Source organism: Drechmeria coniospora, chromosome 01, assembly GCF_001625195.1.
Source record: "Drechmeria coniospora strain ARSEF 6962 chromosome 01, whole genome shotgun sequence".
Classification (NCBI taxonomy): domain Eukaryota; kingdom Fungi; phylum Ascomycota; class Sordariomycetes; order Hypocreales; family Ophiocordycipitaceae; genus Drechmeria; species Drechmeria coniospora.
The window spans coordinates 280,979-305,903 of NC_054389.1; the positions used below are offsets into that span (position 1 = coordinate 280,979).

Sequence of the window (24,925 nt, forward strand, 5' to 3'; positions counted from 1 at the left end):
CTTCGTCCCACCATGCTCCCCCCCCTGCCGCTCGCCGCCCTCGGCGCCGCCCTCGCCGGCCTCGCCTCGGCTCAGGTGCACACCGACTGCAACCCCCTGAACACGACGTGCCCGCCCGACCCCGGCTTCGGCACCGAGGCCGACTTCTACTTCAACTCGACGCCCCCCGCCGAGCTCTGGGAGACCATCGCCGGCACCGTCAGCTACGACGCCAAGAAGGGCGCCGCCTTCACCATCAACAAGCAGGGCGACTCCCCCACCATCCGCACCAAGTTTTACTTCTTCTTCGGCCGCACCGAGATATTCCTCAAGGTTGCGCCCGGCACCGGCATCGTGAGCTCCATGATGTGGCTGAGCGACGTCCTCGACGAGGTCGACTGGGAGTTTCTCGGCTCCAACAAGTCCTTCGCCTCGACCAACTACTTCGGCAAGGGCGAGCAGGACTGGCACAACGGCGGCATGCACCCCATGACGGGCATGCAGGACGACTACCACAACTACACGACGGTCTGGACCAAGGAGAAGATCGACTGGTACATCGACGGCGCCCTCGTCCGCACCCTGCTCTCCAAGGACGCCAACAACTCGCGCACCTATCCCCAGACGCCCATGCGCATGAGTATCGGCATCTGGGCCGGCGGCGACCCCTCCCTGCCCGAGGGGACCCGGAAGTGGGCCGGCGGCGACACCAACTACGCCGACGGGCCCTACACCATGTACGTCACGCAGGCCCACGTCACCGACTTCTCGACGGGCAAGGAGTACTCGTACGGCGACAAGTCGGGCAGCGCCGACAGCATCAAGATGGCACCGTGCGTCTTCCCTCCCCCCCCCTCTACCCTCCTCACCCTACCCTCTCCTCGTCACCCCCGCCGCTAAACCGTCCGCAGCGGAAACTCGACGGCCTATCAGTTCCTCCAAAGACCGCCCCAGCAGTCCATCGCCGACAAGTGGAGGCTGCTGCCGGCCAAGACCAAGATTGGCATCTACGCCGGCGCGAGCTTCCTCGGCGCCCTCATCATCGGCACCCTGCTCTTCTACATCAAAGCGCGCCGAGGCCGAGAGGGTCGAGATGGACCACTTCCACAAGGACGGAGCCAACGCGGCCGGCTTCAGCGACTACGACGGCCACGACGGGCACCGCGGAGGCTTGAGCGACGCCGACGCGTACCACGTGCCCGCCACGACGGCCGCGAGCCCCCTCGCCCCTTCGGCTTGGGGCGCGCCGCCTCCGGTGACCATAAGCCCGAGCCCGCCGTACCGCGACGCCCGCGAACCGGCCCCCGACGCCCACGGCTTCGATTTCGGCTTGAACGCGCCCAACTCGGAAAGCCCCCTGCTGCGGTCGCAGAGCCCGAACGCGCCCTCGTCGCATCCGCCGTAGCGGAGCCGGGCCGGCCGAGTCGGCCTGCGTCGTGGAGTGCGATGTTTAGTCGGGCCCGGCGAGACCGGGTCGGTGGCCGCTGCCGGTCGGCGGTCCACGTTTTGTTCCACCGTACATGTCTTGCGTGCGGACACCCGGGGTTGGTAAAGCCTCGACGACGATGGCCATCTTCACCGCCGTGTCCGTGCCTTTTTTTTTCGGCAAGAAGACAAGCCGAATATGCTTGGGATAGCCAACATAATGTAAAGCATTCACGCGTGGCTGCCTGCTTTCCGTCCCTTGATGCTCTCCGCCGCAGGGACAGCGGCACCCCAAACTGACTCCTCCTCGCTACCATCGCGGCCGCCACGCATCACCGGCTTGCAGCACGGTCATGGACCAGGCGACGAGGCACGCCGCTCATGCCACTGCTCATGTCATTCATTACACATTATCATTGCTCGCCTTGACTATTATCCAATGCCATATTATGCTGCTCGCCATTTCGCAAAGCATGTACCAGAAATAGAGTCCTTTCCTCCGAACCGTCTTCTGCGAACCGTCATCCATCAGGAGCCGCCGTGAATGACGTCTGCCGCCTTCTCGCTGATCATGTAGACGGGAAGGACCAGAAAGTAGCCGGGAATCCGTGGGAAGACGCTCGCATCGACGACCCTCAAGCCGTCGGCCCCCCTGACGCGGAACTTGGCGTCGAGGACGGCACCCTTGTCTCCGTCGGCGCCGATGGGACACGTGCACGACGCGTGGTGTCCCCAGGACTCGTTTTGCACCCACTCCCGCATCTCCCTGTCGTTCTTGACACGGTCGCCGGGCCAGACTTCCTTGAAGGTGCTCGGCAGGGGCACCGCCTTGGCGAAGGCCTTGCGCGCAAAGTTCATGCCCTCGACGAGCGCCTGCGCGTCCTTCGAGGCCGCGTCGTCGGCCGTCGTGCCCGTGTCGAAGTAGTTAAAGTTCACCAGCGGCGTGTCGCGAGGGTTCGTCGAGCGCAGCCGAACGGTGCCGGCCCGGTTGCGCGTGTGCGCCTTGAGAACGACCCAGGTCCAGTGCTTCGCGTCGGCCGTCGCGTTGATGGAGTAGTCCGGGTAGTAGCCCGTAAAGTAGGCCGGCGCACCCGATATGAAGAGGTCGGGGTTGCCGTCGTCGGAGACGGAAGACTTCTTGAGCACGGCGAGGGCGAGGCCGGGGCTCGTGTATCCGCCGCGGACGTCGTTGGAGCCCGACTTCTTCCAGTCCTCGAGGCACGGGTCGGGATCGGTCTCGAGCCACTTGCATTTGCTCGTGATCTTGAAGTCGCTGCTGGCCTTGGAGATGACGGTCGTCTCGTACCGATCCTGCAGGTTGGTCCCAACCCCGGGGGAGTCGACCAGAACCGGGATGCCAAACGACTCGAGCTCGGCTTTGGGGCCGATGCCGCTGAGCTTGAGCAGCTGGGGTGTGTTGAACGCTCCCGCCGAGAGGATGACTTCCTTGCTGGCGTTGACGCTGCCCGACGCCTCGGCCTGTTGCGACGGCGAGTAGCGGGGATCCGCACTGTAGAGGCTTTTCCCCTGCATGAAGTCGACCCCGATCGCCCTCGGCGTCTTCTTGGTCGTGTCGAACCGGACCTTCGTCACAAGCGTTGTGAGGAGAATGTCGAGCTTCGAATCCTTGGCCTTGATGACATCCATCATGAAGTCGCGGGGGCCGGACCGGTCTCCTCCTCTAACGGCGACGGGCATCTGGAACAGACCCTCTCGCCGGTCTCGCCATGGAAACCCGGAGTTCAGGTCGCGGACGAGCACCTTGGCGAGCCCTGCAACGCCTGTGATGATCTGCGTGAGGCCTTGGCCGAGAGCTGCCCCGGCGCCGAGAACAAGGCCGATGTATTTCGTGTCCTGGATGACGAACGTCAGACTCGTGACGCTGGTGGCAAGCCACCCGTTATAGCCGTGACCCACGGGAGACGAGGGGAAGTATTGGTTCTTCTCGATTCGTTTAAAGTATTCCTTCATCTTGTCCGCAGACCAGCTCCCGTCTCCCGTCAGGGTGGCAATGTTGCTCCAGTCAGCTTCGTCCGGGTACACGGTGATCATGGCGTTGTGAGCCGTGCAGCCGCCAAGGGTGCCCGCACGAGGATACAGGATACCTCGAGGTTTAGCACCGGCCGGAGGGTTGCGCCCTACATACATCTGGCCAGAGGAGGTAGTGTAAGTCATCTTCGTGTCCTTGGCCTGCCGTGTTGGATCGCTGTAGTGGTCGACGTAGTAATTCCACGTCATGGGCTCGTACTCGGTTGCTTTTAGATTCAGAGCAGGCACCTTGTACTGAAAGGATTCGCCCTGGTCGTCTCCGGCATCGATCATGAGAACTCTGTGTCCCAGCGAGGCGAGTCGGGCGCCCAAGGGAGCGCCGCCCGCGCCGGTCCCGACGATGACGTACTCGTACTGAATTGTGGGATCAATCTTTGTGATGAAGCCGCTGCCAGAGGTTAGAACGGACAAGTGATTCGGGTCCGGGTACTTGCCAGTCTACGAGCCATGGTCCCAGAGCGAGAAGGAGCAGTGAAGGAATCATAATGAGGAGACTCGGAGCAGCAGTCTTTCGGACGGCAACGTTCACTTGCGCGGCATCGCCCTGGATGCTAGAACGGCGGCCTCGCCAGAGGATATATGAGATTGCAGCGTGGAGACGCGGGGCTAGCATCGAACAGAGCAGAACTTGGTTCGAAAAGGACAGAGGAAACGGGTTCAATGAGCTCCATGGCATGCCGTCTTCCTGATTGGAACCGCTGAGGGCAAATGGAATCGCATGATGCTACGCTCAGGCATCCAGCACGGGCGCGATCCAGAAAATCATGACCAGCCAATAAACACCGTATCGACCGAAGAAGCACGTTTGGCGCGATCAAGTTATTCGGAATGATTGTCGAGAGATGGACGTGTCGGAAATGAAGGCGACAGCATTGACCCTGATTGTTTCAGATTGTGAAGATGATATATTCAGCGCTCTCAAAGGCCGTGCGCCCCTCAGGTTGCGGATCTAAGTATTGGCGGTGCTTGTACAAGAATTGCCTGCTGCCCCTGGTGCAGCGCGCAAGAAACGAGCACATGTACGTTGGCCTGTGTGGGCGATATCTGCACGCGCTCTCGGGGATGCAAGAATCCGGATGGTGCCAGTTGGAGCGCGCAGTTAGCCAACTCCTTTGACAGCCGTGTTCGTCATATACACGGGCAAGAAGGCTGCTTGTCCCGCATCAACTTCACTTGTTACGGCTTCTCAGTTTCGAGTCCTTGTGGTGAATTGTTCGCGGCCCTGTCCTTCACCGTCAGGAGATTCCTAGGATCGTTGGATCGATGGGACCGTGCAGCCTGATATCATTTCGAGGTCTGCTCACCAAAGCGTTGCTTCCGCAGGTTGGTTCAGGTACAATAGACAATAGAAGCTTCCAGTTGGGCTTCCAAGGTTGGGCACAGACTCTTGGGGACAGACTCTCGTATCTCATGATGCTCATGAGGCCCACGTGAGTATTATGCAACGGCTGCGAACGCCATCCTCATCCTCGCGCAGCCGTCAGGTAGACAATGGAATGATATCCAGCGTGTGACGTGTGGCAACACTCACGAGGCTGCTCGCGGTGCATGGAGCCTGGTTGATTCACCAAAGCTTCTCCATATGAGCAATCTGCAACGGTTGCCAACGTCATACTTTTTTTTTTCGCGCAGGCGTCAGATGGACAATGACCTCTGGAGCGTGACGTGTGGAAACTCTCCGAGGCTTCTCGCGGTGCATCAAGCCTCGTGGATTCACCGAAGCTTCTCATACTTGGCCGCCTCAGCGAGCCGTGCCTCGACGTTGCTGATCGTTTCTGCGTCGTACAAGGATTCCAGCGGCATGCCGAGCTTGAGAATGTCCTTTTCATGCCGCGTCGCTTCTTCTTTTGTCATGCAGACCAGGTCTCGCAACCGGATGGTCGAGCACTTCTGCACGTCTTTGCCCTCACCGATGATGTTGAGATTGGTCACTTCAGGCTTGCGCCAGCGTATCAGCACCAGCTTGGTGGAGATGCCGCTGATGATGCTGCGTGCGTGGTATAGTTCCTCGGCGAGAAAAGCGACGTCGCCCATCGTCAGCGGCGTCTTGACGCCAATCACGCCAGGCTCGAACATCCGGGCCAGCTTCTCTTCGGAGCCCTGGACGTAGTTGAAAATCGACTCGTACATCTTCTCTCGTCCCTTGGCGGGCACGTAGTCGATGGGGTACCCGGCAATGCTGAGGATGACGTGGTTCGCAGCCGTGAGGCCAAAGATTGCCGGCATCGTCCCTAGCACAGGCAGTATCCTGACGCGAAAGTTGGGCATGACGCCAAGATCGCCGACCGAGCCCCGTTGGAATTCTTCGTCGGCGAGCGGCAAGAGCTCGGCCTTGCCCTCCCCGGACTGCTCGGTCGAGTAGACGGCGGGGATGCCGCTCGTGATGCCCAGCAGCTTCAGCCGCCGCCTCGTCGCCCTCGACAGCCGATCGTCCTTGCTGGCGCCGATGTCGCCGACGATGATTCTGGTGGGGTCGCTTTTGCAGCCGGCCCCCATGGCGCTGATGACCGGCAGCTCGTGGTCGTGGCAGTACTTGAGCAGCTCGACCTTGGTCTCTATGTTGTCGATGGCGTCGACGATGAAGTCGGGCATGCCTCCGTCGTGCCACGGATCGAGCATCTTGGCCGCCACGGCCTCCTCGAACTTTTCCTGCTGCAGATCAAACCTGACCCAGGGCGCGATGGCCATGAGCCGGCGCTGCAGGCAGAGCACCTTGGAGATGCCGACATCGGCGAGCGTCGCCACGGCGTGGCGGTTGAGGGAGCTGAGGCTGACCTGGTCAAAGTCCACGAGCCGAATCTTGGACACGCCAGACCGAGCCAGCGAGGCGACGCAGTGGGAACCGACGCCGCCACAGCCCACGACGATGACGAACGAGCGACGCAGTTTCTCAAGGCCTTCGGGTGTCAGAAACACGCGATTTCTCGCCAACTGTTCCAGGATGAGCTCTTCATCAAAGTCCCCGGCTTGCGCTCTTCGTGCGAGCTCTTGATTCCTCGCATCTTCCTTGTCGAGGGCCGGCACGGAGGACGCTCCAAAGCCATTAAGCTGCGACGGTTAGCGTCAGGCTTCTCGTCCGTTCAAGTCAGGGACGGCCACGTACTTGTTGGGTCTCGTGAGTCCCATCGGCCAGCGACGGGATGGACTGCTTCAGCTCCGTCAGCCTCTCCTCTCGCTCCAGTGCCTGGTATCCAAGCAGGAGAGAGGCAGCCGTAGCACCAGACAGCACGGCTGTGGCGAGCAACTGGAACCGATGGCTGGCAAGAGTATCGGATAGGAAGGAGGACATGATTCGACGAAAGAATGAACAAATGAGCGAATGAACGAATGAACGAATGAACTTATGATCCGAATTTGGCCTTTTCGATGGCTGTTCAAGACCTGATTGAGCCTGAGCCGAAGGGTGGTGTTGTGATGTTTGATGATCCGTAGCATCAGAAATTTGACATCTCTTAATCGATTGCTCCATGCGGCTTAGTCATCAACATCGATTCCGCTTCAGCTGCTCGAACTCTGCCCACCACTTTTGCCTCCCACCATCTTCTGGCTCCTCATCATCCATCACCATCGACATCTCCATCTCGACATGACAGACGATACGTACCCGCGATAGCAACGCCCTGTTCGATCGGGTTCATGATGCGTCCTCGTCTCGTCCTCCACCCTCGGTGTCTCGGCGCCCGCGTCTACTTCTCAACCCAGACCCAGGCCAAGCTCCCATCGACGACCCGACCCTCCCTCCCCTTTCTGCTCGTCCCGAGAGCGAGCCCCGCCGTTGCCCGGTCCTTCACCTCGGAGCGCAAGCGATGGCTCCGGCACGAGGCCAGGCTCGTCGCGCGTTACACCATCACCTTGTGGGGCCTAGGGGCCGCCATCGTCACCATCCTTTTCGCCCTCAACGAGGAGAGTTCGGAGAGGCGGTTTCCGACGCCCCACGAATGGAATCACCTGACGAGGAAGTTCTTGCGGGACGCCCACGGCTTTCGAGATCCGAAGAACGGCGAAACCAACTGGGCGAGGGCGTTGGAGCTGGCGCGAGGCGTCGTCATCCGCCTCGAGGACGACAGGAAAGGAGGGTCCGGCGTGGTGAAGCTTTCGGACCGCCAAGACCCAGGGCTGGAAGTGCCTGGCGAGTTCGTCAACTGCGACGTTTCGGCAAAGTCGGAGGAGTGGCGAAGAGGGTACTTTGAAGCCATCATGTTGGCGGCCAAGGCGGCCGAACACGTCGATGGTTGGGTTCGAGACGTCACGCGCAACATCGTCTCGCCTCCAGAGTTCGTCATTGGGCCGTCAAACCCGCGGCCGCAGCCCATACCCCCCGGAAACCCTCACGCGCCGCGGGAGGAAGACTGCGTCATCGCCTACCCCTCGGCCGAGAATTGGTACGTCAAGGTTCTGGCAACCAAAGGGCTCACGCCACGGCAGAAGATGGACGCCGCTCTCGAGTACGCGAGCTTTATGGAGTTCAAGGCCCGGCAGGATGAGTCGGAGGCTCTCTACGGACTGGCGCTGGCTGAAGCAACCCAGGGCATCGAGCCGACCAAGTTGCCCTACCACCCCAAGACGTTCGTTCTCGAGAGCCGCGCCGAATCGCCGTCGATGAACGTGCTCGACGCCCTCACGGCCATGGCCACCTTCAAGGCTCGTAGGGGCGACGTCTCCTCGGCCCTCGCCATTTACGTCTCCGTGCTCAAGGCCCGCCGCGCCCTGGCCGAAGCACCTCCCAAGGCGGCTCCGACGAAGCCCAACCGCGAGTCCCTCCTCGAGCAAGTCGTCCGCTTCTTTGCGCCGCCCGATTACCCTCCACCTCCGCCCGACGGCTCCCTACCTCCCTGGCGTAGCGCCCATGAGCGCTGCCAAGAGGCGTCTCTGAATCTCTACATCGGAGAGATCCTGTACGCCACGTCGACGTCCTCGCGCGACGACGGCTTGGCGTGGACTCGCGACGGCGTCGACTTGGCAGAAGAACAGCTTCGCACCATGAGCTTGACCAGCCAAGACAAGGATGCCAAACGCACGTGTCGCGAGTGTCTGACCATGGGGCTTGATAACTGGTCCACCATGGTCTCGCGCCTCGCAAAGGCCGAAAAGGCCAAGAGCCAGAGCGCGAAACCGGTCATTTTCCCCTTCTGGAGCGGATCTCGAGATGCCGAGGATCGGTGGGCGGCCGAGGAGGCAGTCGTGCAGGACCGCAAGCGAAGGACGAAGGAACTGCTGGAAGATGTTGTCCCGCCATCGTCGGGATTCTTGCCTTTCCTGAGGGCCTAGTGGTCGTTTCATGATGTACAGTACGAGCATAAGTTGACACAGCGAAAATGCAAATGTTGGATTCCGAGGCTTCCACTGTATCCACGCACGCATCCTGCCCCCGTCCCCTTCCACCTTTCATTCGGTTAGTTCAACTCGGCCGAAGTTTGAGCCGACGAGATGCCCGCCTCCGGGGTATGACGCATCTCGGCCTCGAGCTTCGCCCTTTCCTCGCCATGTCCCGATCCAACGGGGTACCACAGCAGAGGCTTGTCTCCTTCGGGTTCTCGATCCCACAGGCACGCTTCCGGCTCGTCTTCTTCCACGTCGACGACGACAATGGGCGGGTTTTCAAAGCCCGGGGTCGTGGCTGCCTGCTCCAGGTACTTGAGGGCCGGACCAAGTGCTCGAACAAGGATGAGCTCGGTATGGCATGGCTCCGATGAAGAGAAGCAGGGGCAGCCGAGATTGGGGATCAACTCCTTGGCATTGCCGGCCGGAGGGGCCAGAGGGGTGTCGAGCGGGTGGCTGGAGGTCAGGTACGCCCTGGAACGCTGCAGTCGGTCAGTCACGCAGGCTAGCAGTCGTCGACCTACTTGCCTTGGCGAGGAAATTTTTGAGATCGTCGTTTGTGAGGTCGTCATCGGGGTAAACGTGCCCCAAGAGAAGCATGGAGCTGAGCCGGCGGCCATGGGCTTCCCACTTCACGTCCTCGTCGAGGAACCTCGTGACGAGCTCGCAGCTGTCTCCGACGGCCACCACGCTGAACTTGGCGTCGGCGCCGGTCAGCTGTCGGAGCACGGTGTCGAACATGTAGCCGACATGTCGGCGGGCGACCTCGTTTCCCGGTATGCTGTTCAGGGCCGGCACGTGACGACGGCCACGATGCACCAAACTCGGCAGCGGAACGGCCATGCTGGCCGTCGTGGTGAGAGCGCGCTTTCCTTCGGGCCACCAGTACAGCTGGCCCGTGTTGGCGAGAACGATGCCCGGCGGGTCAAGGTCGGCGTCAGAGGAGACGTGGTGTTGAAGGGCTCGCACGACGGATACCATGCTGCCCTCGTCGATGCCTCCCACACCATTGGCCACACGACTGGCAAGAATGCCAAGATCTTGTGTCGACTCGCCGAAGATGACCACCACGCGAGACCTAAGTCCGAGGTCATGGCTGACAAAGATGGGCAGATGGCGATGATCCGGAGTCGATCCCATCGGCAACGTGACCTTTCGGAGGCCCTCCATCTCCAAACGGGCGTGCACCTCGTCTTCTAGGGCCTCTGCAGCCAGTCAGCAGGGCAAGAAAAACACGGGGAAATGGTCGTACGGTTAAAGGCAAAACGCTGGAGTTCATTGATGCGCGGATTGCGGTTCAGGAAGAACTTGAAGTAACAATCGGGTGCCTCGATGGACCGTATCTCATCCTGGTCGTTGATGAAGTAGCTTGGCAATGTAAGCCCGAGATGGCAGAGAGGACCTCGTACGCCGGAGAGCATACCCGAGACTCTGAAAATTCGGTTGGAACGATGGCTCCTTAGGGAGACTAGACCACTGGCGTCGAAACATGACGGCGAGCAACGCGGCGGTGGTCTGGTTGTCGCAGAGGTGAATGCGAAATGGTATAGGGGGTTGAATTGATTGATGGAGGCGGGCTTTTGGAGGCGGATGGATGGCGATGGATGGTGGTGGACGGCTGGAGGCAGATCGATGGAGATGGACGGTCGGAGGCAGATCGATGGAGGTGGACGGTCAGAGGCAGATCGATGGAGGTGGACGGTCAGAGGCAGATCGATGGAGGTGGACGGTCAGAGGCAGATCGATGGAGATGGACGGTCGGAGGCAGATCGATGGAGGTGGACGGTCAGAGGCAGATCGATGGAGGTGGACGGTCAGAGGCAGATCGATGGAGGTGGACGGTCAGAGGCAGATCGATGGAGGTGGACGGTCGGAGGCAGATCGATAGAGGTTGACGGTCGGAGGCAGATCGATGGAGGTGGACGGTTGGAGGCAGATCGGTGGAGGTGAAAGGTTGGAGGTGCGTGTGGTGCAAACGAGGTGCAAAGAACAAGAAGAATCGGGTTCCGACGACTCGTGGTGCACATGGCCTTGGGCCTTCCATCCGCAACCTCTTATTCTGCACAACCGCGTGGAAACCACTACTTACCTACTGTACGCGGACGATGGCAAGGTAGGCATGCCACGGATAGTTTGGTTAAAAAATGCCTTACAAGGTCCCCAAGCACGTTGCTCGGCAGGTTCACGGATATGGCCATGAAATATATCATGTACAGGCCACTCCATGCTCGGGAGCCAGCAAGAGTTACTCACTAGCAGCCAATGCATCGTCACGTTCGCCCAGCTCCTCGCCCTGCGGTAAGGGTGACGGGCAAGCGAATGCCATGATCAGCATCCAACCGTAACGTGCGATATCGGAGGCTCCTCCTCATCGTCACGGCTGGCTGGAGCCTGCGTTGTAACGGCTGCGGAAGGCGCCGCTGATGCTGAAGCGGCTGCTGGCTCCGCGCTTCATATGGCTCGCCAGTGCTTCTTCCAGGGCTGACTGCGTGACGGATGCATCTAAGGCTTGCTTGTCAGCCATGAACCGAGAGGACCGCCGAGGGACGTACCGTCAAGGTCGCTGAAGCTGCTGCCCATGCTCGGCGTGCCGTCGCTTCCCGAGCGGGAGTTGGCCTTGGCTTTGCCGCCGGCCGCGAGCTCGGCGGTGCGTCGAGGCGACAGGGGGCCCGCACCCTTGAGGTCACGCGACTTGCCGGGCCTCTGGAGGATGGGCACCGAGCTCGCCGAGGAGTCGGATGTTTGCGACTCGAGCACCGGCTGCTTCGGGCCACGCTGTGCCGGCCTGCCGTCGCCCTTGAGCGTCGACGCCAAGTCCTGGGCCGACGACACTTGGTTCGACTGGCTCGGGTACGGCTGGAAGGCCGGTTCGGACTCGTCACCATCCTCCTCCTCGTACGGCTCGGCCACCTCCTGCGGCTGCTGCTGAAAGCGAGGGGGTCGGCGAATGATGCGAGAGTTGGCCGGGCTCGACTCGTCCTCGTCCGACGACACCGTCGAGTTGGACTCGGCAGGACCTAGAGACGCGGAGCCTTCCTCTGCCGCCAGTGGAGGGGACTTGACGGTGGGCGAGGCGACGGAGAGGGACGACAGCCGCCGCCGACGCTGCTCGGTGCCGTCGGCGCGACCGCCAGCCGGCAGCCTCGGCGAGGATCCGGCGGCATCCTTGACGGCGGCGGCGTTGGTGCCGGCCGACGTATTCCGGGAGGCCATGGGTCTCGAAGAGCCGGCGAGCGGCGTGCCGCTGTCGTGCAGGGGATTCGATGCGTCTCGACGGACGGACAAGGCTGACGACGCTCGTTCGCCCGGATTCGGCGACGACGAGGGGCCCTTTGCCGCCGCCGTGGCCTTGCGCACCTGGGCACGGACTTGGGACGCATGCCTCTCCGTCAGAAAATCGACTTGCTGGAGGAGAAAGTCGACGGGAACATCGAATTGTTCGGCCCTGCGGCAATCAGCAAGCGTCTCGTCGGCGGCGGCGTGGTGCGGGCCAACACTTGATTCCCTGCGAAGCCATCAGCAAAGGCTGCCTCACGGGCGAGCGGTGGGAGAAGGAATGGAGTAACCCACAGTCTATCTCCGTCTGTGCAGCCTCCGAGAGGATCTTCCAGAGAGCGTCATCCTTGCCCGAGTCCCAGTGCACCTGGAACGGCGGTCAGCGATGATGAAGCAGTCACCGGGCGGTGAAGCATGGATACGTGCCTGCGGCGGGTCGATGAATTCGCCACGAGGGACGGGCACTCGAACAAATACCGTATAGATGTGCTCGTTCATGGCTTCTTGGGGTCGTCGTTGACAGATTCCATGCAGGAGGGAGTTTCAGCCAGCTCTGACGAATGCCCCTCGAGACGCCCAAGAGATTCAGCTGCTGGGACTATCGATAAGCGACCCATTCTGGATTAGCGTGCTGCGTCATCGGCGGGCGAACACCAGGATTCCCATCCAACAATGCACATCAATGCAATCATAATAGGTTGGTTAAATGTGTATTAAATGTAGAATTAACTATAGTATTAAATGTAGTATAAGATTGAGACCCAGTAGCACAAGAAGTAAAAATTGGCCAGAAGCTATTTTCTGTATCGATCATACAAGTACTGTACTTGTACGTGTAAGTAAGTATGTGCGGCAAAGAATTTGGTGGAACCAGATAGTACCACATCAATATACAGTGCACACAAATATATGCACTGTATCCACATATAATATTAAAACTATTCGTACAGTGTGAAAATTCTCAGCCCACACAGTCTGGCGGTCCAGGGTAAGTGATCGACCTGGAGCCCTCGCTCGCCACCAAAGTAAGCACACAATATTGCATCATCGATGATGGTGCTGCACGACTGCGGCTGGTGGGGTTCAAGGACAACCATGCAATTCGACCTTCCTTATTGAGGCAATATTATGCGTTGCCCCGGTTCAATGGACCCCCACATCATGGTGTTGGAGATGATGCCGAAAGGATGCCGATAACGTCTCTTCCCTGCCTCTCCCACACCGCTCGACAGATTCATCTTGGAAAAATCATCTTGGAAAACCCGTCTGGGAGAAATCGTCTTGGAAAAATCATCCTTTTGAAAGCACCCTTCCCCTCGCCGAGGTTGCTCACAGGCGTACCGAAGCTAGCTTCCTCGGCTCTCCTCCGACCTGGACGACGACGCTGACCCGTCCCGTACGGCGTGCCGTCTTGTTGTGCTGCAACGCGTTTGGCAGAAGCCTGGATCGACTGTGTCATGGTCCGATCGGAGATCACAGCCTCGGCTGCCACCCACCGCCCCGTGCCGGCCGAGGGAGGAATCGGAGGAGAGGCGAGCCCGTTGCCTCCTCTGCAGAATCGTGTCGGCTCCAGCCAAAGCCCCTTCGTGCGGAGTGCCCAGGGCAGCTCGGTCAAGTGGCAGCTCCTCGACGACGAGAGCGTCGAGCGTGCGAAGAGGGAGAACAAGCTCATCTTCATCCATGTCGGATACAAGGCCTGCCATTGTACGTCCCCCCTCCCCTGCCGTTGCGTGTCATGGGCACGCACGCCGCGAGTGCTCCGCTCAGGAGATAGTCTGTCGTCTCATGGACGTCGAGTCCTTTTCCAATCCCGAATGCGCGGCCGCGCTGAACGAGTCATTCGTGCCCATCATCATCGACCGTGACGAGCGCCCGGATGTCGACACCATCTACATGAACTACGTGCAAGCCGTGAGCAACGTCGGCGGGTGGCCGCTGAACCTCTTCGTCACGCCCAACCTCGAGCCTGTCTTTGGCGGCACGTACTGGCCTGGACCCGGCACCACGCGACGGACCGGCGCCGACGGCGAGGACGAGTCTCCCGACTTTCTCACCATTCTTCGCAAGGTTGGTGATATCTGGCGGGACCAGGAGTCGAGGTGCCGGAAGGAGGCGACCGAGGTCCTGAGCCAGCTGCGCGAATTCGCCGCCGAAGGCACCTTGGGAACCCGCGGCATCACGTCCCAGCAAATGCTGGCGCCCACGGGATGGGCGGCCATGCCGTCTGCCAAGTCTGCCGAGACGAGGGAGAGCAAGGATGCGGACGTGGCCAGCGAGCTGGATTTGGATCAGCTCGAGGAGGCCTACACCCACATCGCCGGTACCTTTGACCCCGTGTACGGAGGGTTTGGTCTCGCGCCCAAGTTCCTGACGCCCTCGAGGTTGAAGTTTCTGCTTCAGCTGGCCACCTTTCCCGACGCCGTGCAGGACGTCGTCGGGGAGGCGGAATGCAAACATGCCGCGGACATGGCCGTCGTTACCCTGCGCAAGATTCGCGACGGCGCCCTGCACGACCACGTTGGCCGATCTGGTTTTTCTCGCTGCTCCGTCACTTCCGACTGGAACATTCCCAATTTCGAGAAGCTCGTCGTCGACAACGCTCTACTGCTCACATTGTACCTTGACGCGTGGCGCCTCGCCGGCGCCTCGGCCGACGGCGAGTTTTACGACACCATCATCGAGCTGGCCGAGTGTTTGACCTCGCCTCCCATCGTCTTGCCGGCCGGCGGCCTGGCGACCAGCGAAGCGGCCGATTCTCTCAGGAGGCGAGACGATAGAGACAAGAGAGAGGGAGCCTACTACCTGTGGACACGACGTGAATTCGACTCGGTTCTCGACGCCGCCGACAAGAGCGTCAGCCCCGTCGTGGCGGTGCTCTGGGATGTTCGAGACGACGGAAACGTCGAGGAGGACCATGATCCCAACGATGACTTCATCAACCAAAACATCTTGCGAGTAGTCAGGTCTCCCCAAGAGCTCGGCAAACAATTCGGCATTCCTGTCGAGACGGTGGAAAGGTACATCTCCGTGGCCAAGAGGGAGCTCAGGGCCAGGAGGGAAGGGGAGCGCCCGGCACCGGAGCTGGACGACAAGATCGTCGCGGGCTGGAACGGTCTCGCCGTCTCGGCGCTGGCCCAGACGGCCACGGCCCTGAAGGAGCTCAACCCTCGGCAAGCCGACAAATGTCTCGGGACCGCCACGGCGGCGGTTGCCTTTATCAAGAAGCACCTATGGGACGACGCCGCTCGCGTCCTCTACAGGATATGGAAGGATGAGAGGGCCACCGAGGGGTTCGCCGACGACTATGCATACCTCATCGGCGGTCTCCTCGACCTACACGAAGCCACCGGCGACGCGAGCCTCGTCGATTTCGCCGACGCTCTCCAAAGTACGATGCCCGCTGCCCGTTGCCCGTTGCCCGTTGCCTCGTCGCTCCCGCTAACAAGGCGTTTGCCGCAGGGACGCAAATCAAACTCTTCCACGACCCGACCGTCGGCGCGTTCTACTCTACCACGACCTCCTCTCCCCACACGATCCTTCGGCTAAAGGACGGCATGGACACGTCCCTACCCTCCACCAACGGCGTTTCCGCGTCGAACCTCTTCCGTCTAGGCGCCCTGCGCAACGACGAGGACTATTCGTCGCTCGCCCGCGGCACCGTCGACGCGTTCGAGGCGGAGATGCTGCAACACCCCTGGCTCTTCCCGGCGCTGCTGGCGAATGTCGTGACGGCGCGGCTAGGGTTCGGCGGAGCGCCGGTGCGTGTCAAGGCGCCCGCGGAAAAGGCGTAGACGGATGGACACGGGGACGGGCAGCACGCCTGCCGATGGCACTTGGCATTACATGTCCCGCCATCCCAAACCAATAAAGGCACTTCACGATGTTGGTGATGGAGGCTCTCGTTCTCAGGGGTATCTACCTGTCTGTGCGCTGCCGGTATTGTCCGTCCATGGTATGTCGTTGCCCATGGTCACGACCGCGCCGCCCTAGCGCGGGCCATCTGTCGATGCGGTCGTCCTGTTCATCAAACCGCTAAAGAAGCTCTGCAGCTGCTCGTTGTCGTAGTCCTTGGCCATGTTGCTGGCGGGATCCTCATCCTCCAAGTCGCCAGCCTCGGGCGAGCCGATGTGCGCGTTGCGGTCCTACTGGTGTCAGCCGGACGCTCTGGCGTTTTGCCGGGGCCGAGTCGGGACGTACCTTGAGACGCTGCAGCATGTCGTCGGCATCGACCTGTATGCCGCCCATGTTGAACTGCACGGGACCGATGTGGTCGTTGACGCTCTTCTCCTGAGGGAAATCCAACCTTGTGGTCGCAGCCGACGGCGCCGCATTTCCGCTGTCGGGCATCTTGGCCTTGAAGGCTTCGAGAATCTTGAGCTGACGTTCCAGAAAGACCTGGGGGCTCTCGCTGTCGACCGCAACGGCGGCACCGTCGCCCATGGCACTCTCGACGACGGCCAGGCCGCCGCTGTTGGGGTCGCGACACCACGATTCGTACTGCACGATGGAGCTGGGCGCGCGCGACGAAGCCGGCTGCTGACCCTCCTCGGCACCCTCGTGGTCCTCGGCGGTGGGAGGTTCGGAGCCGCGCGGCAGCTGTATGTCCTCCTCCCACCCGGCCGAGACGAGCTCGGCGTCAAAGGTGCCGCCCAGAATGCGAATCTTGCTCCAAGAGTCCCAGTTGGGGGCCACGACGATCTTGTCGCGATCGATGACGTTGTGCTTGAGCGGCTGTCGCTTCAGCAGAGAGGTCACGCCGAGGGTCGAGTGGATGAGGAGGGGGAGCTGGGAGGGAGTGTTTTGCGACGTGTAGATGAGGGAAGCGCCGTCTGGGGATGGTCAGCACCGAGGCGGCGGAAGCGGCGGCGGGAGCGGAGGGGGGGATGGGCTCACGTCGAAGCAGGACGGTCCGGAGATACTGCAGAACCGTGTCGAAATCGGGCTCCTTCCACCCCTGGTTCTTTTCCAAAAACTCCATCTTCTGGGCCTGCCGTCTGTCAGCAGGAGGCCCGGAACCGACGGCGACGGACGGCGACTCGCATTCTGGCAGACGACACACAGGGGCAGGCCCATCGGCTCCGACCACTCGCCGGGCCCAAGCGGCAAGAGGCCATCCCCGTCAGGGCTCGAGCCCGTGGCTGAGGGGGTTCCGTCGAGGTTGGTGGCCGACCCTCCCCGGCCTCTCTCCTTCCAGGCGGCCATGACGCCCTCCATCTCACCGCGGACTTCGGCGCCGACGTGGCTGACCACTTCCTCGAGCATCTGGATCCAGGTCCATATTTGCCGAAGCCACTGGTGTGGTTGCGACCAGTCGAGGAGTATGACGAGCGCCATGTGACGCACGCTTTCGGCCGTGAGGAGAGGAGATACGAGGGAGGCGAATTCGGCCGAGGGCCGCGAGAGGAGGTAGAGCGAGACTCGGGCCAGGGTGTCTGGACGCTGGCATCAGCAAGGCCGGCGACGACCCGCCACCGGGAGGCACGCACGCACCGTCTTGGTCGGCGTCGAGGACGTCGTAATACGTGTAGCCCAGAGCAAAGCTGTTGGCGACGGGCGGCGTCGTCTGCCAGTCCAGGCCGCGTCGGGATTCGGTCGCCGACAAGGACTCGACAAAGTCTCGCTGCAGTTCGGGCGAGCCACCTGCGATTGCCACGCGTCAGCGAACGTCGTTTGAGAGGAGGGACGGCACGAGGACGGACCGAGGACCAGGAGACTCTTCTCGGGAAGCTTCTTGCCGCTCGAGGCCGACTCCAGCATCGACGTCCACAGGTTCTGCTGCTCGCCCCCGCCATCCATGTCGCCGGATCGCGTCCCGGGCGTCGACAGCCGCGGGTTTCCGGCCGCCATGGCACGGTATGAAGCGGAGGTTTACGCCGGGTAGACGGAAGGCTGTTCGATGAGCGGCTGGGACGCGTTCGTATGTTCGTCACAAGACAACGCGTTTCGGTCTGTCCTAGGACCTCTTGCAACTACATCAGCCAGGTTGGGCCGGGATTCACCAAGTCTGTTCCGCCAGTTTCTTCGCCGGGATGGTTCTCTGTCGCGGCCGAGTTACGGGATATCACGAATAGAGTGCGTACAGGACATGTGCAAGGAGTGAGGTGTGTTGCAAACGAAGCACGGCGATGCATCCATACATGGCCAGCTAGCTGGTTCGCTGGCTCGCTGGTTCGCTATTTTGATTTCCCGTGCCGCTGCCATGGGGAGCTGCTTCTGATTGCTCGAATCAGCTGTCACGTGACTCCCTGTGGGCCTCGCACAACAGAATGGATTACGACGCAATTACGGAGCAAATGCTCCGTACAGTGCAATTAGTTTGTGCTATTCGTACTTGTCTGTCACTGGGATTGTGCAAACAAAAGAAAGTACATGCACTTACTGTACTGTAACATGCAGGTACAGCAAACACGGCGCAAACACGGTGCTGCACGGCGTATTTTGTACAGTTTGAAAGTACAGCTACAGTGGCTACAGTACGGTGTCAGGTACAGCATTTTCACCCCATCGGCTCCATCTGCTGTTAATGACGAAAAACCTGAAAAGGAACATCTCAGCGTGAGCTCGAATCTGATCAGACTCCCTCGACATCCATCTATTCCGACAACCGTTATGCTTCCATTGTATCTTTCAAGGCCTCCCTCGCCCGTAACGCAGTTGTGTTGCATTCATGCAAGTCCGAAGAGCGTTGCAGATGCAGGCGTTGAGAACAGTGGTCGCTGCCCGCCCATCTACGATATCCTGTCGAATGACGTCGAATGAAGCCTATAATCTCGAACGACGCCGAATGAAGCCTAAATCTCTCAACCTTTCGAGGCCTCGCCCGTGACGTAGTTGTATTGCATTTATGCAAGTCCGAGGAGCGTTGCAAATGCAGGGGTTAATAACATTGGTCGCTGCCCGCCCATCTACGATATCCTGTCCAACGACGCTGAATGAAGCTTATAATCTCGAACGACGCCGAATGAAGTCTATTATCTCGAACGACGCCGAATGAAGTCTATTATCTCGAACGACGCCGAATGAAGCCTGTTATCTCGAACGACGCCGAATGAAGTCTATTATCTCGAACGACGCCGAATGAAGTCTATTATCTCGAACGACGCCGAATGAAGCCTATAGTCTCGAACGACGCCGAATGAAGCCTGTTATCTCGAACGACGCCGAATGAAGCCTATAATCTCTCAACTGCACAACCATCCTCATCCTACGCGACCATTTTTCCATCCAGCAACAAGTACCGAGTACAATGGCCCAATGTACCGAGAACTGCATTTTCTTGCACTCAACTGGCCCTCTCCGTTGGAGTGGTGCGGTGCCTGAACTGCCACCAAACCACTCGTCTGCTAGGGATCATGGCCTCTGGAACACGCAACGCGCAGCAACCCATCGAGCCGGATGCCATCACCAAGCGATTGCATTCAACGTGGCATGCGGAGGCCCGAGTGCGCAACCTTGACTGCGTACAGCTATGTGGGTCATCGGCATCTTGGCATCAGCCATGATGAATCGTGCTCTTCCGAACCGTCAACTCCCGTTGATTCGAATGGTCTTTTTCACCCTGTTTTTATTCGACGAGAAGCAACTATTGTGTGGATGCACGCTTGGCTGTCTGCCGATCCTTCACGCCGCCGTAGGCGCACTTGGCACCGTGAAAGGCAGCATCGGCCGCCGCCTTCCAAACCTCGGCGCCATCCCGCAGCATGGGCACCGTCCAGAAAAGGCGGCAGTCGGCGTGGCTGGTCAAGTACTGCGTCGGTACGCCATCCTCAATGTGCTCATCGAGGATCCAGTCGGCCGAGTTGACGGTCGCATAGGTCGACCGACGGAATGCAACGTCACTGAAGCGATCGAGGGCCGCGATATGCTCACCGTCTTTCGCTACCGCCTTCGCCCTCTGCACGGCTTCGTAGAGCGTATGCAAGGGGATGACGGGGCCGCCTTTGCCGCCGCCCGAACCTTGCATCGGACCCAACTTTGGACGTCCACCCAGGACAATCGTCTTGACGCCGCCATGACGGCTGAGTTGCTCCGAGAAAAAGGCGCACGCACCGTTGCAGATGCCATCGTGGAGGATGGCGATATTCTCGGGACGAAACCGCAACACGCCCGCGTTGGCCCGCGTCCCGTGGCCCGTGATCTCTATGCCGACGCCGTACTGCTTGTTGGTCGTGATGAGGGGGTCTTGAAGATCCCAGCGGTAGAGGGACGTGTAGGTCGTTTCTTTGATCACCTGGGACGAGAACTTGTCCTCAAACTTGGTAAACTTTCGACCGTGGACATCGACGCCGAAACGCCAATTGGTATACCAAAGACCCGAGTCCCACGCCACGTCCTTCTCCGGCGCTGCGAGGGGGTCGATGCCGGCCAGACGTTCGTCGAAGCTCCGAGCCAATGCCACAGCTCCACCACTCATCTTCTGGCGGAGATTATAGTCCACATGGATATGCGGTATCAGTTGCCGGAGCAAGTCGATAGCCTGGAGGAAGATGCCGCCAGGATTGTATTGGACGTCGATGACCAACTTCGTCTTGCCAGCCGCTGCGGCCATTTCCAAGAAGCGGGAGCATACCGATTGAAATTCGGCAGTGCTATTGCCGACGAAACTGCTGAGGGCAAGAACCGCGACGTGATCCAGTCCGGTCCCGTTGAGGTAGTAGCCGGAAACGACAAGATCGGAGGTGGCGATGACGGGCTCGGGATATTTGAAGAAACGGCCATCCTTGGCGGCGAACAGAGGAGGAGTATCGTAAATATACGGGTGTTTCGGAGCTGGACGCGCCGTGTGCTGGCCACCCGGAACACAAAACATGGCGAAGACGGCAGCTCCATCCCTGAGTTGACTCCAATCACCTCGAAGTCTGGCCACGTTGTTGACGGTGACGGTAGTCCCGTTGTCATAGGTATAACTCGTGGTTGGACCCGGATAAGCAAGGCCTATGTTTCCACCGCGGTGAAAACTTCCCTTGATCCCGAACCTGCTGTTCGCCGACCGCTGCATAAACATGGAGTTGTAGCCGGCGTCGACGTCGCTCCACTCGGTACCCTTTGCGGCGACCGATTCGATGAAGCTGGCGGCATCGACACCGTTGATGGCGATAATGACGGGCGCCTTCACCGGGTCCTCCACAACGTCCTCTACTCGGGGGGCGAAGCGAGGCAGATTAGCGACGACATGATGCCATCGGAGCCGGACGCGTCCAGGGGAACGTACCATATCGCTTGATGACGGGCAGCGAGGATCCGTCGTCGCTGACGGACACCAAGAAGTCGGTCCGGCCCCATGCCACCGGCAACGACAAGATGTCTGGGACATACTGGAATTGACTATCATGGCCGGGGGCAAAGACAGTCTCGAAAAGGTCCAGCTGAAAGGCGTACTCGCTGCGGTACTCTTTGCTCAAAACCTTGCCTTTCACCGAAGCAAGGCTGGCAAAAATATCGTGAGCGGGAAAGGGGTAGCCAGGAGGGGGGTTCGCCTTGTACGCCGTGTCAGACTGGAACTGGAGGTACGGCTCGAGCGCGTCGACGAGCTCGCGAGCGGCCTGCTCATCGAGAGGCACCGAGTTGAGGCAGTCGTACGCCAGGGCGGCCGGCACGCTTGCTACAAATTTGTCACCCGGCTTGCTCGAGGCCTTCTGCTCGATCCATGAGTCGCTGACGCTGGCGCAGGCATGGTTGGAGCGAACGACCGCCGCCGTTGCGCCAGCAGCGAGGAGCAGGCTGGTCGCGGCGGCAATACTGTACCGCATCATGCCTACTCGGAACACGGAATCGGATGTCGATGGAGGAGATTCACGACAGGACAAAGGCCGATCCGGTGCAGAAGTTGACTTGCGGCAGCCGTCCACGCCCGAGGCTTCTTATGTTTAAATGCCGGCATGCACCGAAGCTGCCCATCTTCATTTAATCCTCCGAGCTCTCGTATACACCTGTCTCGTATGAGTCCTGGCGTGGAGGATTCGTGATGCAGGAGTACGCCCCCCACATTTGCAATCTCGCCGGCACTGGTGGGAATCCTACAAAGGAGTCATGGAATTTCCATTACCATCCTACGGCACTCAAGCGACGGGTGCTAAACCGGCACGGGCGATTTGCAATGCTTACTTGTACTAATAGTTCTCCGTACCTACACGCATACATGGCTTTCAAGACGATATAGCCGTGCCGCACCCCCAAGCAGGGGCTTCAGGGGTCTCGTCTCCGCCCCCCCTTGGCCTTCAGAAGGTCCCGCGACCTCGGCGCGTATGTACATTCGTGGGATATCACCAAGACGAAACCTTCATCTCGTTGCCCATTCCACCATCTAAACCTGCTGGACGTGCTCCGTTTTCCGCACTTGCAAGTAAATGTACACCTAGGCAGGCCTTTGGTCCTTGGCGACAGCACGCGCAGGTGTTAGAGGATGCATAGTGCCAGAGCCGTCATTGCGCCTCGGCATTGGATGCGGATATGTTCAGGGATGGAGTTCAGCATACGGAGCAGCGGCACTTGAATCTTCCTCCAGCCACCCTGGTACTCGTTCGATTCCTGGCTGCCAAGGGGAGGCGAACTTGCAGATAATAGTGAGATCTGTACTCCGTACGGAGTAGTATCATGGGGCATAACAGGGTCGCGAGCGGAGCCGGCCGACAAGGGTGCCCTGGTAATTACGTTGTGAACGTTACATGCGAAGGTCGTTTACGGAGCACTCGTCCGGAGATGGCGATGTGCATCTGCGCAATCCCTGATCGCGGGACCAGCGAAAAACTAGTTGGTCGTATTCGGCCATGATTGCACCTACAGTATCACCCTGTACTCCGTACTCGTACTGTAGAACAATGGTTTTTCTTAGCATTCCGTACATGGGTGTTCCTTCATGGATATTCTCGTACGTGTCCGGCCTGTCCGTAATACACAAGCACTAGTAGCGGCAATACTCGGAACTGTCCAGAGTATTACTTGTACGGAGTATTGGTGCTGGTATCGTGATGAACTTCTTAACTCCTCCGTACTCGGCACATGCAAGCAAACGTACAACGATTGTTTCGTTCATGAAAGTTTACCCTACGGACGGACTGCACAAGTGCCTTGAAATGTAGATGAACAGAAGAGTACAGAACATGAAAGGGTACATGCATACTTTACTTGAACTAGATGAATAGAAGAGTACAGAACATGAAAGTGTACATGCATACTTCTTGTACTGTAGAAGAACAGAAGAGTACAGAACATGAAAGTGTACATGCATACTTTACTTGTACTAGATGAATAGAAGAGTACAGAATATGAAAGTGTATATGCATACTTTACTTGAACTAGATGAATAGAAGAGTACAGAACATGAAAGTGTATATGCATACTTTACTTGTACTAGATGAATAGAAGAGTACAGAACATGAAAGTGTACATGCATACTTCTTGTACTGTAGATGAACAGAATAGTACAGAACATGAAAGTGTACATGCATACTTCTTGTACTGTAAGTAGAATACGAGTAGTCCTGTGCCTGCACAACATACTGTGGTTGAACAGCAGTAATCGATAATACTTGTATGCACGTCTTTACCTGCGTATCCCCTCTACAAGTAAATACTGTGTATTAACGAGTACTCCGTACCAGTGGGAGGATAAATACCTACCTGTGCGGAGTACTCTGTGCCCCCACCGTTCACACTGCGAGCGGTTATACAAGATGTTGCAAGGATCTCGTGTGAGGATTCATAAAGCCCCCCTGGCCCACAAGGATTATTCCTGCACTGGCCTGTAGATGTACAACCAAGTATACTAGCCTGTATGTCCGGTGACTTACAGCTACATTTTGTAAAAGTATGTAAAGAGACTTACGGAGTGCATGTGGACTTATTACCATGTACATGTGCTCAAGTTTGTTGATAGTATCGAGTGCGTAAGTTGTACGGCAATTATGATCAAAGTTATCAAGCTGTGGTACTATACGACGAATGTAGAGTGCTGTAATGCATACGACTTCATTGCACATGATGACACATTCGTATCCCTGTCGTGGCAATGCACTACCTACTTGTGGTTGTGTTATATGGACGCTGCGGCATCATAGCATCCCTACACATACCTATAACTATAATACTCCTACTCCGTACAGTACTCCGTATTCCTTACATTATGTAGGGTTGGTAAGTATTATGTTGCAGTGCGTGTACTTACATAATTGTACATGGACATGTAATTACTGCGTACGGAGTACTCCGTAATTATATAACTATTCGGTAATTGCTCGGAATCCCCCTGTCAGTCCTGTCGTACCCATCATGTGTGTGGGGGTGCATGTGGATTCCGCCATGATCCTATCGGCATTCTTCTGATGGACGATGCGTCCACCGGTTCCGAGTTCTCGGAATCGGACAAAAATCCACTCCCAGAACCCTGTGCCGTATGATAATAGTACGGAGTACGCGTAAATGTGTACAGAGTATCAGTATGTACATAAACTTCTGTAGTTTTATGTGTACCTTAAATCATCCAAAGCACCTCCAATCGGTCACTGCTACATGAATGCCCCATCTTCATACACTCTACGAAAGCCATGAGCCAAGTTTGCACCTCCCAAAGATCCATAGCATCATGAGCAACTACAACCCAAGAGCCGGTACGTGCAAAGTCGTATCAACAATAGATCCCTGGTGGAAATCCTCGTCTTGTTGAAGTGGGTGGGAATCGTATGCCCAACAAGTACGGAGTATACTCCGTACTGTATAAGTACTTACTTTTAACTACAGTAGTTGCTGAAAGGTGGGCTTATCAAACCTAACTCTATAGGTACGATCGTATAAGGTGTACGGAGTATACTCCGTACTGTATAAGTACTTTCAACAACAGTAGTTGCTGAAAGGTGGTACGATCGTATAAGGTGGATCAAAT

The 24,925-nt window shown here is 58.6% G+C and overlaps 9 protein-coding genes across 9 annotated transcripts; 3 read left to right on the plus strand and 6 right to left on the minus strand.

Moving 5' to 3' along the window:
• Nucleotides 1-12: 12 nt before the first annotated feature.
• Nucleotides 13-1,384, plus strand: DCS_00069 (uncharacterized protein; the record flags this gene model as incomplete). The annotated part of the gene is made up of 3 exons (XM_040797411.1): nt 13-812; nt 891-1,066; nt 1,098-1,384. The coding sequence occupies 3 exons, from the start codon at nt 13-15 to the stop codon at nt 1,382-1,384; spliced, it is 1,263 nt and encodes a 420-aa protein (XP_040658294.1).
• Nucleotides 1,385-1,932: 548 nt separating this feature from the next.
• DCS_00070 (glucose-methanol-choline oxidoreductase) lies at nt 1,933-4,066 on the minus strand (the record flags this gene model as incomplete). The annotated part of the gene is made up of 2 exons (XM_040797412.1): nt 1,933-3,807; nt 3,863-4,066. The coding sequence occupies 2 exons, from the start codon at nt 4,064-4,066 to the stop codon at nt 1,933-1,935; spliced, it is 2,079 nt and encodes a 692-aa protein (XP_040658295.1).
• Nucleotides 4,067-5,166: 1,100 nt separating this feature from the next.
• DCS_00071 (ThiF domain protein) lies at nt 5,167-6,742 on the minus strand (the record flags this gene model as incomplete). The annotated part of the gene is made up of 2 exons (XM_040797413.1): nt 5,167-6,501; nt 6,557-6,742. 2 exons carry the CDS (start codon nt 6,740-6,742, stop codon nt 5,167-5,169), a joined length of 1,521 nt encoding a protein of 506 aa, XP_040658296.1.
• Nucleotides 6,743-7,092: 350 nt separating this feature from the next.
• DCS_00072 (uncharacterized protein) lies at nt 7,093-8,721 on the plus strand (the record flags this gene model as incomplete). Its single annotated transcript, XM_040797414.1, has 1 exon — nt 7,093-8,721. The coding sequence occupies one exon, from the start codon at nt 7,093-7,095 to the stop codon at nt 8,719-8,721; it is 1,629 nt and encodes a 542-aa protein (XP_040658297.1).
• Nucleotides 8,722-8,846: 125 nt separating this feature from the next.
• DCS_00073 (Arb2 domain-containing protein) lies at nt 8,847-10,263 on the minus strand (the record flags this gene model as incomplete). Its single annotated transcript, XM_040797415.1, has 4 exons — nt 8,847-9,246; nt 9,293-9,977; nt 10,025-10,140; nt 10,196-10,263. The coding sequence occupies 4 exons, from the start codon at nt 10,261-10,263 to the stop codon at nt 8,847-8,849; spliced, it is 1,269 nt and encodes a 422-aa protein (XP_040658298.1).
• Nucleotides 10,264-11,146: 883 nt separating this feature from the next.
• Nucleotides 11,147-12,546, minus strand: DCS_00074 (multidomain presynaptic cytomatrix related protein; the record flags this gene model as incomplete). Its single annotated transcript, XM_040797416.1, has 4 exons — nt 11,147-11,274; nt 11,325-12,277; nt 12,339-12,415; nt 12,526-12,546. 4 exons carry the CDS (start codon nt 12,544-12,546, stop codon nt 11,147-11,149), a joined length of 1,179 nt encoding a protein of 392 aa, XP_040658299.1.
• A 959-nt stretch (nt 12,547-13,505) lies between these two features.
• On the plus strand, nt 13,506-15,839 carry DCS_00075 (uncharacterized protein; the record flags this gene model as incomplete). The annotated part of the gene is made up of 3 exons (XM_040797417.1): nt 13,506-13,752; nt 13,823-15,436; nt 15,508-15,839. 3 exons carry the CDS (start codon nt 13,506-13,508, stop codon nt 15,837-15,839), a joined length of 2,193 nt encoding a protein of 730 aa, XP_040658300.1.
• A 195-nt stretch (nt 15,840-16,034) lies between these two features.
• Nucleotides 16,035-17,895, minus strand: DCS_00076 (dynein light intermediate chain; the record flags this gene model as incomplete). Its single annotated transcript, XM_040797418.1, has 6 exons — nt 16,035-16,190; nt 16,246-16,877; nt 16,942-17,042; nt 17,108-17,480; nt 17,539-17,688; nt 17,748-17,895. The coding sequence occupies 6 exons, from the start codon at nt 17,893-17,895 to the stop codon at nt 16,035-16,037; spliced, it is 1,560 nt and encodes a 519-aa protein (XP_040658301.1).
• Nucleotides 17,896-19,466: 1,571 nt separating this feature from the next.
• On the minus strand, nt 19,467-21,800 carry DCS_00077 (uncharacterized protein; the record flags this gene model as incomplete). Its single annotated transcript, XM_040797419.1, has 3 exons — nt 19,467-19,514; nt 19,673-21,183; nt 21,260-21,800. 3 exons carry the CDS (start codon nt 21,798-21,800, stop codon nt 19,467-19,469), a joined length of 2,100 nt encoding a protein of 699 aa, XP_040658302.1.
• Between the last annotated feature and the right edge of the window lie 3,125 nt (nt 21,801-24,925).